Source organism: Gracilinanus agilis, chromosome 4 (assembly GCF_016433145.1).
Source record: "Gracilinanus agilis isolate LMUSP501 chromosome 4, AgileGrace, whole genome shotgun sequence".
NCBI classification, from domain to species: Eukaryota; Metazoa; Chordata; class Mammalia; order Didelphimorphia; family Didelphidae; genus Gracilinanus; species Gracilinanus agilis.
In genome coordinates this window covers 522,065,424-522,076,944 of record NC_058133.1, presented here as the reverse complement: position 1 = coordinate 522,076,944, position 11,521 = coordinate 522,065,424, and the positions used below count along the sequence as shown (strand labels likewise).

The 11,521-nt window shown below is 64.5% G+C and overlaps 1 protein-coding gene across 1 annotated transcript in view; it reads left to right on the top strand.

The window, feature by feature from the left end:
• Positions 1-3,000: 3,000 nt before the first annotated feature.
• Positions 3,001-11,521, top strand: part of SLX9 (SLX9 ribosome biogenesis factor) — a 14,680-nt gene continuing 6,159 nt past the window's right edge. Inside the window, exons 1-2 of the mRNA XM_044676595.1 lie at positions 3,001-3,188; positions 4,740-4,848. Of these exons, the coding sequence (XP_044532530.1) occupies positions 3,042-3,188; positions 4,740-4,848 (256 nt within the window). The 5' untranslated portion in view covers positions 3,001-3,041. The remainder of the gene's footprint in view (positions 3,189-4,739; positions 4,849-11,521) is intronic.

Sequence of the window (11,521 nt, the reverse complement as noted above, 5' to 3'; positions counted from 1 at the left end):
CAAGGTCACCCAACCAGGTGGGATCCCAGGCAGAGCTCCAACCTAAGGGCTTGGCCAAGCTCCATAACATCTCTGGGCCTCAGTTTCCCCAGTGCCAAGACAACAACAGTAGCATTAGACTGCAAAAAGGACCCAGACTTACCAGTGTGATGCCTTTCTCCAGCTCAGCCTTCCTTGGTTCCATGGAAGCCCAGGGAAGGGGCCAAGTGACTTATGGGCAGTCCAGGGCCCAGGGAGGGGCAGGGGTGGGCTGGTTCTCTTAGTTCCCTCAAATCACCTTTATCCAGGCCCTGGAGGAGGGGGGATGGCCTGGCCCTGACTCCCTCCCAGCTGCCCTGCCCAGCCTGGGGGGAGTGGTGGGCTGGAAACTCCCTGGGCAGGGTGGTAGGGTGGGGGAAAAGAAGAGGGCCAGGGCCTTCCTCCCGGCCCGCAAGCCCTGCCTTCGGGTCCCCCCTGCACCCCGTGCCCTCTGCGGGGCCCCAGCTCATCCGACCCCCACTTTGGCTCCCTGAGTCTGCTTTGGGCAAGTCCTTTTTAAGCCCTGGGCCTCAGTTTCTTCTTCTGTACCACACTGGAGCCCAGCGGAGGTCTGCGTCCCTGGCGGTGGTGGCCAAGAGGACCTGAATGGCACCACTCCGGCGAAGGCTCTGCCCCAGGCGGGCACCGATAGCCTGCAGGAACCAGGGATGGAGCCGCCTCTGGATCTGCACATCTCTCGGCTCTTTTGAGTTCTGACAATTCTGCTTTGCCCGTGGAGCACCCACAGCGCCCGTCTGAGGCGGGCACGCCATGCCTGGTGGTCCCGTGTCCCACACATGATACCAGGAGACCTTGGCAGTATCTCTGTAACTCTCCTGGCCTGGGGTGAGCTCTCCGGAAAACAGCCTCTCGGGGAACATGTGCTCGGCGTTCGATGTGGCCGGCCCATCGGGGAGTCCCACGGTGGGGTGGCTGGCCAGAGACGGGACCTCAGACTCTCCCGCAGACATCTCGAAGGGCAGAGCACGGGGCCAGCCCAGAGGCTCTGTGGCCCTTCGGTCTGGTGGCGCCCTAGTTCGGGCCCTGCGTGGGCATCTCCAGGGAGGATGCTGCCCGGGGACGGGCGCTCGTCCCTGGCACTCCCAGCTTCTCCGGCCGCTGAGACCCTGCGTGTGGATGGCGCTGTGCCCGTGGCCGGGCGCCCGCCTTCCTGGGGCTCCTCGGCAAGCCAAAATGAGCACCAGAGGCAGAGAAGACACCCGTGTTCGGTGGCGAGGCCGCCCCGAGGGCACCGCCAGCTTCTGACGGACCGTCATGCCCCCACGTCCCCCCACTAGGGTCTGGGCTCGAAGCGCCCCGAGGGGAGCCGAGCAGCCTTGGAGCTGCCTCCCCTGTGAGAGTCTCCTTCGGAGTGGGAGCCTGCTGGGCCCCCTCGGGCACTATTGCCCCACAGAGGGCCTCCGGCACAACTGCTCACGGGGAGCCCTCGCAGCCCGCGTCTGGGCCCCACGAGGGAGGCTCGAGCCAGCTGAGGGCACCGGCCGGAGCGCCTTGATTTCTCGCAGTTTCCGCTGGCCGCGCATGTCCCTGAGCCCAACCCGGGCACGTGAGTGGGGGCGCCCGCTGCCTCCCGGCTTGTGTCCGGCCGCCAGGAGAGCCCCTCTTGGGAAGGAAGGTGCTCCGGGAATGGCCGTTCCCTTCTCCGGGGGCCCATCTCGCCCTGCCGAGACCCCCGCCGGGCCCTGCTGGCCCTGGGACCCCGGGGGGTGTGCAGGGGGGCCAGAGCGTCCTTGGGGAGGGCATGTGAGGGGGGGAGGAAAGAGGAAGATGGCGGGCCTTGCCGGAGGCGGGGAGGAGCTCCCTCCCCGGGGACTTTCCACTGCGTGGTGTGTGTGTGTCCATCACAGGCAGTCTGTCAGGCCGGTTCCTGGCTTGGGATCCAGCCATTTCGGGGAGAACCTGTGGGGGGGGCGCCCCCTTGCGGGCTCCCAGGAGGAGCGGATGCCCAGGGGAAGCTCTCCAGGAACCTGCTGGTCTAGGGAGCTCAGGGAGGATTGATTGAGGTCTGCCAGGAGGAAGGAAGGAGTCAAAGCAGGCTGAGGCCTGGCCCTGTTTTACAGGGGAGGAAACTGAGGCCCAAGTCACCTGGGTGCTGAGCTGCCAAAGACACTAGCAATCTGGGAGGTTTGGGTTCAAACCCTGTCTCAGGCCCTGACTAGCTGGGTGACCCTGGGCAGGTCACTTCACCTGTCTGCCTCGGTTTCCCCTTCTGTCAGAGGTGGCTGAAGCAGATTTGGTAGATCCCTCCCTTAGCCCACACTCTGGGGCCTGGTGGCTTCAGGAACAAGGGCCAGACAAATGCCTTCCCCGCTTTCAGGGCTCCCCATTTAGCAGATGGGTAAACTGAGGCTGGCCTGGGGCTGCAAGGCCCATTCATCAAGGTCTTAAGAAGCTCCTGCTTCCAGTCAGGGGCAGAGCACTGGCCCTGGAGGCTGGAGGATCACTTCCCAGTTGGGCGACCTGGGCAAGTCTCAGCACCCTCCTTGCCTCAGTTTCCCCATCTGTGAAAGGAACTAGAGAAGGGAGTGACCCACCGCTCCAGTATCTGGGCCAAGAAAACCTCAAATTGGGTCTGGGTCCCGCAGAGTTTGACACAGGGAGAAGAATGTGCTAGGCAGAGACACTCTGACGGGGGAGGAGGCCACCCAAAAGGAATGTCGGGAAGGCTGCCTGGAGGAGGCGGGATTGGAGATGGGACTGGAGGGAAGCGGGTGACCTGGGGAATGTCCGGGAGGTGCCTCTTAAGGAGCAATCCCGGAAGGCTGCACGTGCGGGGCCTGGGGCTTCCCTCACCCCCCCCCCTCCGCTGTCCCTGGGGTAGGCGTGGAGGTGGCTTGAGGGCGGGCCCAGGCTCTCCCCTCATTGGTCCGATCGCCCGGCCCCGCCCCTTTCCCCACTTCCTCTGAGGGAGTCCGGTGGAGGAGCCCCGGAACCCACGTGCGCAGCTGTTGTTTTCTGCGGACTCGAGTCTCGGACGGACTCGGCTGCTCCGGAGGCTCAGCATGGTAGGCAAGGTGAGGCGGCCCCGGGCCCGGCTGCACGTGGCCGCGGTGAAGACCACACGGCCAGCCCCGAGTGGTGACGAGGCAACAGCGGCAGCGACCTCTCTCCCCGCGGAGGCGACAGCGTGGAGCGGAGCCGGGGGACAGGTAAGGGCGGCGCACCGTGGGCGGGACCACTGGCCAGGGCGGGGGGAAGGAGGGGGCGCGGGGCACTTGGTACGTCCCAGTCATGCTCCTTCGCTGGGTGTGATCCCGTGAGAGCGGCAGGAGGCGCGCTGGAGCCGGAGCCACGGGCCGGGGGAAGCGGGGAGGGTTGAGCGGGCCGAACCAACTGACAAGCTCGGCAGGGGGAAGGGAGCGCAGCAGATGGTACGGTCCTGCTGCCGCTGTCGTGCTCCTGTGAAGGCAGCAGAGGGCGTGCGAGAGCCAGAGCTGCGGGGCTCGGGGTGGGGAGTGGGCTGTACCAACTCCTGGTTGGAGGGGAGAGCAGGGAGCGTGGAGTCCTCCTCCTCCGGGCTACCTGGTTGGCCAGCCCGAGGTGTCCCTGCCTCAGCTCGGCCCTTTTCCCTCTTTTCTGGAGACCCCCTTGGGTGAACCGAAAGCCTCACCCAGCTCCTATCCTGCTTCTGCTGTGGAGGGGCCCCCATCCTTCCTGGACCCCTGGCTCTTAGCTACCCTCCTTGGCCCCGCTGCTCTTTGACCTCTCTTGTGGATTTCATTCCGGCCCACCTCTTGTCAATGTCTCCTTTTCACCCCTCCGGGGGTTTCTCTCCCTGCCACGCCTCATGTCCAGCCGCCCTTTGCAGGGCCCTTCCCTGGTGCAGCCCTGGCTGCTGGGCACCGGCCTGCCTCCAGCCTTCCATTCAGCCCCCCAAGCCATCTCCCCTAACGCAGGCCTGCCCGGCACCCCCTGCTGGGTAACCCCAGGGATTCCTCTACGGAGGGCCCTGTTGGGACTTTCCTTTTCACTCATCTTCTCTTGAATCCAGGGCCGCCCTTTCCTGCAGGAAGCCTTCCTGGATTCCTCATTTCCTCTTTAGCTTTTCCAGAGGCTCGTTTTGCGGGGATTTGTTTGCTCCTCGAGGGCAGACGCCTGCCCTCCTTTCCGGCTGGCACACAGTAGGTGCTTGATGGAGGCCGGCTGCCTGCGCTCCCGCTCCCGCAGTGTGGCGCCCTTGGCAGGCACGCCTGGGCTTCTTCCTAGCCTGCCCCAGCGGCTTCTGGGACTGCTTAATGGCTTAATTAAATTAAGTCTAATTAAAGCCTGGCTGCAGGAGGCCTCCCAGGAGAGCCACCCGAGCTTCCCTCCTCTTAGGGCTGGCCGAGGCCAGCCAGGACTGCCTTGGGGTCAAGACTGTGAAGGGAAGAAAGCGAGGCCAGAGGGGCGGGGCGGGGGGAGGGGGGGTCGCTGGCAGAGGTGGAGAAGGGCCCCCCCGCAGCAGTGCAGAGTAACTGGCCGCCTGTCATGTGTCTGTTGGCCCAGGGTCCTCCGCCAGGCCCCGCCAGGCCCCTGGAAAGCCAGTCTCGGGCCCTCCTGCGGCTTTATCGCACGCACTGCCGGCGTCCTTTCCCGAAGGCTCTCGGGGCTTCCCGGCGGCTCCTCTCCCGGAGGGAAGGGCCGGGGCCCGAGGGGGCAGCCAGGGCGGCCCGTTCCCCCTCCCCCCCGCTGAGAGACGGCTCTCGGCTTTCCTTCGCCAGGACTGGGGGCCTCCCGCCTCGGACCTCTTCTCCGGGACCCCGATCGACCCGAAGGCGCTGGTGCAGAGGCTGGACCCAGACCAGAGCAGCGTCATCTCCGCCGGTGCAGGTGAGCCGGATGGGGGGCTCGGCCGGCCTGCGGGCCCTCCTTGGGGGCTCTCTGGCCCCGCTGGACGTCCGAATTCTCTGGGCATGGCCCCTCGGATGCGTCTCCCCGAGGTGGGAGTCCAGCAGCTGGCCAGGCAGGCAGGGACATTGTGATCCCGGGGGAAATGCTCCGGTGGAGAACGTCGGGGATTGGCGGGCCTTTCCGAGCCTTCAGGACCAGGCCGGGGGTGGCCGTGGGGCCTCGCGGGATGAGGGGTGCCCCTCCCCGGGGTCTTCGTGTCTTCCTCCCGTCCTGGTGGGGTTCTGTGACCCATAAACACTTGATCAGAGCTTGTAATTAGCTCATTAACCGTCGCCGTCTGTCTCGCAAGTGACACGAAGGATCGGATCTGAGGCAGAACGGCCGTAAGGGCCGGGCACTTGTCCAGGGTTACCCAGCCGGGGTGTGTCTTGAGGCCAGATTTGAACCCAGGTCCTCCTGACTCCAGTCTGGCCTGTCCAGTATGCTACGTAGCCGCCCCTACCTGGTAGATTTCAGTGAACTAGCAGGCCACCTTGGTACGTGCCAGCATGCTCTACGGGACAGACATCGGGTGTCTCCCTGGCAGAAACCCAGAAACAGCTTCCTCCCGGGCAAGCAGCCTTTTCCGTGGGAGAAGGGGACGTGGCAGTGAAGCTCCACGTGGCTGGATTAACTCCCGAGGCCTGCAGGGCAGAGGAGGGACGCCGCCTTCCCCGCTGCTTGGGCCCCTCGCCTGGATTTCGAAACGAGGGCAGACCTCGGCCTCGGCCTGTCATTGCCTTCGCCGCACTTTCTTTCCGGTGTCTGCTGGGAGCCCCCAGATAGCTGGCGGGCCAGACTCGCGGCGTAAACACTCCTCCAGGAGTCGGGCTCAGGGCCGCCTCGTTAAGAGCCGTCCGCGCTGCCAGAAATCTGGTGGAAACTATTTCTAGGCCTCGGCTCTGTTGACAGCTTTTCTCCAACAATTCCCTGCAGCTGGATGCAGCCGAGCCCTCAGTGGGCTGGCTTGCGTTTACGCTTCGTGCGCTCCAAGGCCTCCCCCAACAGGAGGGTTCCAGAGAGGGCCGGGGTTGGCGTCTCCTCGTGGGCTCTCGTCCCCGACACTCCAGAGAGGGAGGGGGAAGAGGCCCCAAAGCTGCGGGAGCTTCCAGGCCTGCCCGCTGCCCGCTGCAGGCTCGTGGCTGACTCGGGCTGGTTTCCGTGTCTTTCTCGGCTGCCGTGGGGGCCGCCCATTCTTTGCGGGTTTAGGGGCTCCCGGCCGGGCTTCGGGCTGCTCTCCTGCCGGGATGGTCGGCGGTGGCAGGGCGGCCTACAGAGACAGGAAATGGCGCGGGAGCATTCGCGTGCTTCGTGCCAAGTCTGGCCCTTTGCCTCTGTTGCTGGGAAGTCACTCAGTTCTCGGGATGTCTCTGGTTTGTTTATGAAGGTCTGGCGGACGATGCCCTGACACATCCGACTGCCGAGGACTGCCAGCAGCACATCTGGGGGCCCGGAGAGGCCTCCGAGAGCTTGTTGTGGAAGCCCGGGGCGTGGCCGGGAGAGGAATCCCCAGGAGCAGGGCGCCAGGGGCCTGCCGGGTTGTAGCTGGGGAGGGCCCGCGGATCGTCTTGTTCGGAGGTACTCGGAGGGCCTGGCTTGGGCAAGAAAGCCTGAGGAACGAACGCTCGGGCTGCCTGCTCTGAGGCCTAACAGGGGGCAAACAGCAAGGGCTTCGACTGTCCCGAGGGCCTGAGCGTGCGTGAAGGGGTTGGTGCTTCTCGCCTGCATGGCATCCCCTTCTGGAGCCTCAGTTTCTTCCCCTGTAAAATGTGAGGGGCCAGACTGGGTGACCGCCCGGGCCCTGCCACTCAGGAATCCTCAGACCTGCCCAGTCACGGGCTTGGGGCCCCATGTTGGCAGGAGGTTCTCTGGAGGAAAGCCCAGTCTCATGACTCTGGGCAAGGTTGTGCCTCAGTTTCCCCTTCACTTCACAGAGACCAAACTAGTCTTGAAGAGATGTTGCTGGCGTCAGCCCTCGTAGAGTGTGATGGGATCTGTGTCTGTCTATCTGTCCAGAACAGCTTGGGAGAACAGGGTCTGGGTTGGCACCACGGCAGGACTGGGCATCTCGGGCCCCCTTTCCTTCCTGTGGCCAGGTGGCAGCTGGCGTGCTGGCTCTGGGGCTTGGGGTCCTGGCAGGGCCATAGGGGAGCAGCCCCCTCCTCTGTTGGGGCCCCTCAGCTCCCTCATCTCTCTGACACCAGGACGCCAGCCTCTGTGCCTCTCTTGGGCCATTTAGGGGCTCTGAGTGCCAGCCCCTGCGAGTCTCCGTACGGAAGCAGACTTTTGCCTCTGCGGGGGGACAAGCCCCTCGAGAGCTCCTCCTCGGTCCCAGGAGCCTTGGCCAGGAACAGCCCCCGGGGGCTCCCGTCCCCTCCCACCCCCCAGGCTTTATTTTTGGATGCCAGTTGGTGGCTGGCAGTGGGTGAGGCGAGCTCGGTGCCAGGTGGCTTGTCGGACGGGGGTGGCAGGCAAGGCGGCTGCAGCCTGCAGGGGCCACTTGTTCCCAGCCTGCACCTTTAGGGGTGGGTGGAGGGCACGTGGGAGGGTGGCCCGAGCCCCGCGCTCTGGCAGTCGCTCGTTCCTCATGGGGTCCCGATGGAGCCCCTGCTCTGAGCAGCCAGAAGAGGCCATGGGAGCTGGGCGGAGCAGAACCGACAGCAGAGACAGGGAGAGCCAGGAGCGGCCTCTGGCGGAGGGCCCCGAGGGGCTGTGCTGGGCCCTGGCTGGCTGCCCATGTCAGCCGTTTGGATAAGGCATGGGGGAGCGGAAAGGCTAGAGCGTGTGTTTGTGAGTCGTGCGGATGGCACGAGCTGTGAGAAGGGCCAGCATGCCGGATCCCTGAGGCTCGTCACGGCCAAAGACATTTGAGGAAGATCAGGGGCTGTTAGTGGACCCCAAGCTCGGGCTAGTCTAGCCTCCCCTCGTGTTGAGAGGACTAGGGAGGTGCAGGTGCAGCTTGGGGATGGGAGAGCCTTGAGGCCAGGTACGGGCTTGGTCTTCCCTGGCACCTGGGAGCCCATCCTGCCTTGTTCTGCTTGGTGGCTGTCCCAAAGGGCCTGCTTGAGGCTCGAGGAAGGGAGAGCCCGAGGAGGAGCGGCCCCGAGGTTCCCCCACGTCTGTGATTCGGGGGAGTCTGGGCTCCCAGCAGGCTCGACTCCCTGCTAGAGGTTAAAAGCTTGCCCAGCCAGTGCCGCCCCCCCCCCCCCGCCCCACTCAGGCCTCCTGGGGTCGGGCACCCAGCCAGACGTGCACCCTTTTGTGGGGCTTCGGCCAGGCTTCCTTCTTCCTGGTTTGGAGCCTCCTCACAGCCTCCCCTTCTCTTCGCCAACATACGAGAGCGCGTGGTCCCAGCCACGAGGACGGAGGTGGGGACGGACGGGAGCTGCCCGGTGCCATTCCGTGACCAGGGCCCGGGCCTTGGTGGAGCTGGACGTTCCCCCACCTCTTGGCGGTTGGCGACAAGACGCCGCCCTGCCCAACCCAGGCTTCACGCGGGAAAAGCTGGCTGCGAACAGCGGGCACGAGCCGCTCTCTCTCCCTCCTGGCCCGGAGGAAAGCTCAGGGATCGTGGCCTCAGCAGAGGCTCTCGGGAAGTGTCTGGTGTGGCCACAGGAGCTCCGGCAGGGGCCGCGGTGGCAAGTTCGGCCCTTCCCCCGGTGCGCTGATGGCCGTGTTGCCTGCCCCGTCCCCTGCAGGCCGTGTCCGGGTTCCCCTCTCTGAACACTGGCCAGGCTCCGTGGCGCGAGGACAGCTTTGTGAAGGCTCTCGGGGAATGGCACGCGAAGCAGACGCCAGCTTTCTCAGACAGCAGAAGTCTTTGCCGGCTGTCTGGGCACCATCTTTGGGCCTCAATCCTCCCTCCTTGGGCTGTCAATCGATGCGAGTGTTTGTTCAGAAAGAGGCATTTAGTGGGAGCTCAGCCCGGAGTGGGCACAAGACAGAAGCCTGGATGTCAGAGCGCCGAAGGAGGTCAGGGTAGCTCGTCCTGGCCTGCCGCCCCTGCCCGTGGGCCCGCCGGGGACGCATCCCTCTGCTGCGTCCTCCGAGTGAAGCCGCCGGCAGCTCCTGAGACCTCCTGCATGGCTGGCAGGAAGTAGAGGCTGGCCTTTGCTTCCTTATTGCCAGCCTTAACTCGCCTCTCTGCCAAGTGCCCATCCCGGCATCCAGGAGCATTTTGAGCTCCTGAAGCCAACTGCCCTTCTCCTCTTGGCCTGGCTCTGGTCACTGATAGGCTCACTTGTCTTGGACCCAAACCAAACAGTCATGAAAGTCGTCCCAAGGTGTGTGGCAGGGGCCTCTCAGGGGCCTCTCAGGAGATGGCGGCTGTCCCAGGGTGAGGTGGAAGGAGCCCCCGTGGGAGGTGGCAGCAGCTTGTAGGGAGCTCATCAGATGCTCCTTTCTTTCACTGGCTCAGCTTGCACCTTCTTTCTTTCTCTGCACTTCCTTCTTTCTGTCAGTCCTCCATGTGGGAGCCACCACCTGAGGCACTGGTGATCTTTTTCTTTGCTTGCCTGGCAGAACGGCCCCCTGGTTGTCCTCCTCTTTTGCCACACACCCGACCCCCCTTTTCTTTGTACCGTCTCTCCAATCTGGCCTGGGATGACCTAGAACCCATTTTGGCTTGGCTGGTCCCCTGACTAAGATGAAATGGAGTCACCAAGCTGATTCGTTTTGGTGACATGGAGGGTTACCCGGTGTTATACTCTCTACACCGAAGTGACCTGGGCCTTGCCACCCTTCTGATTGCTGCACCCACTGGACACGTGGGCTTTGCCGTTGACCCTGCGGTGGGTGTTCTTTAATATGTTGTTTCCCATTAAAGTGGGAGCTGCGGAGAGCAGGGTCTGCCTTGCTCTTTGGGCACACAGTTGGCGCTCGGTAGGTGCTTTCCCATTCATTTGGCGCTCCCTGCCCATGTGCCCAGCCTGGGAGGTGGGGAGCTGGCCAAGTGAGGAGAGGGACAGGGAGGCCCCTACGCCAGCCTTGGACAAATGTCTCGCTCTGGGCCTCGGCGGCAGTCTGTTTCCTCATCTGTCCAATGGGGATGACAGCGGCCCCTGCCTTGAGGGGACCTGGCCGACCTGGAGGGCACCGGTGCCCCCAGAGGAGCCTTTTAAAGGGATGCCATCGAGAAAGCAGAGACAAGGACGGGAACCCCCCCAGGAGCCCGAGGCGGCAGCTTCCCAGCTTCTGGGCTGCCCTCAAAAGGACGGAATCGTGACAGAGCCTCTTCGTGTGGCCTCCGTTGAGGGTCAGACCTTTGAGATGGGCAGGAGGAGGCTGAGCCTTTGTGTCCTCCCATCTGCCTTTGAAGGCCCTTTCAGAGAGCGAGCGGGTGAGTCAGTGAACGAGGCTTCATTTGTTCCCCGTCCTCGTCGCCTCTATTTTTAGATTCTTTTCACTGGCAGCGCGGGTGGGATTCCCATGATCCCGTGGGAACAGTCGGGGAGAGAAGCCGCTGCGGGGGTGGGGCCTGGGGTCAGCGGTGGGACGGCCCCCGGGTGAGAGAGAGGCCGGCCTCGTCCCGGAGCGCTCCAGGGGCCCGATGGGGAACGGGCTGCCTGGGGTCGTGCCGTTTCTCCGAGCGTGGCTTGGGCAGGGGGGCTCCCAGAGCCTCTGCTGCTCCCGGCCGAGGAGCCCCGATCCCCAGGGGCCAAGCCAGACCCCCGGCATCCTTGTGCTGGCGTGTGAAGGGCACCCAGCGGGCACGTCGGCAGCTGCCAGGCTCCCCGGAGCAGGAAGGACAGAAAAGCCAGACTTGAAGGCTGGACGTCCGCTTTGGTGCGGTGGGGGAGGCCGAGCCTTTGTGTCGTCCCATCTGCCTTTGAAGGCCCTTCCGGAGAGCGGGCGAGTCAGCGAGTTGGCGCCTGGCTTTGGGGCACCTGCTTCCTCTCGGGCTGCACTCAGGGAAGAAGACCCGAATTCTAGTCCTACCTCAGATGCTTCCTCACCAGTAAAGCGTCTTCATCTCTCTTCACCTCGGTCTTCTCATCTGTTAAATGGGGTGACATTTGGGGTGCTGCCGCCCCAGGGTGCTCCCGGGCTCCCACGAGAGAATGTGGAGACGCGGCTGTGGTCGGCGCTCGTAGAGGGTCCGCGGGGCGATCGAGGGGTGGCGCGGCTCTCATTGAACTCCAGCTCTGTTGTCAGGAAGTGTGTGTGCGCACACGGGCAAACACGCATGCACACGCATGCACACGCAGACACACCCTTTGCCTAGGATTTCCCAGACCCTCCGTTTCCTTCCTCTGGGCTCGGCGGGCAGCACCTCCCCCCACACACTTTTCCTCCTCTGAAAGGGGGTCACAGCGAGGTGGGGAGCCTGTGGGGAGCCTCTGGAGTGCACCAGGCACTGAATGCCGAGCAGAAAAGGGTACAGCCGGCCCCTCCCTCTGTGCGCCTCACCAGACAGCTGAGAGCCCTGGGACGGAGTGCACGTGTGTGCACATGTATGTGTACTGTGCGCATGAACGTGTGTGTGTACACGCAGCCCCAGGAGATCCCCCCTGCGGGGCCCTCGAGAACGGCTGGATGCGGCGTGGCCCGGAGCCCGATGCCGAGGGGGGACGTCTGGGGCGGCGAGACGACGGCGAGGGGCCAGCGGGGCGTG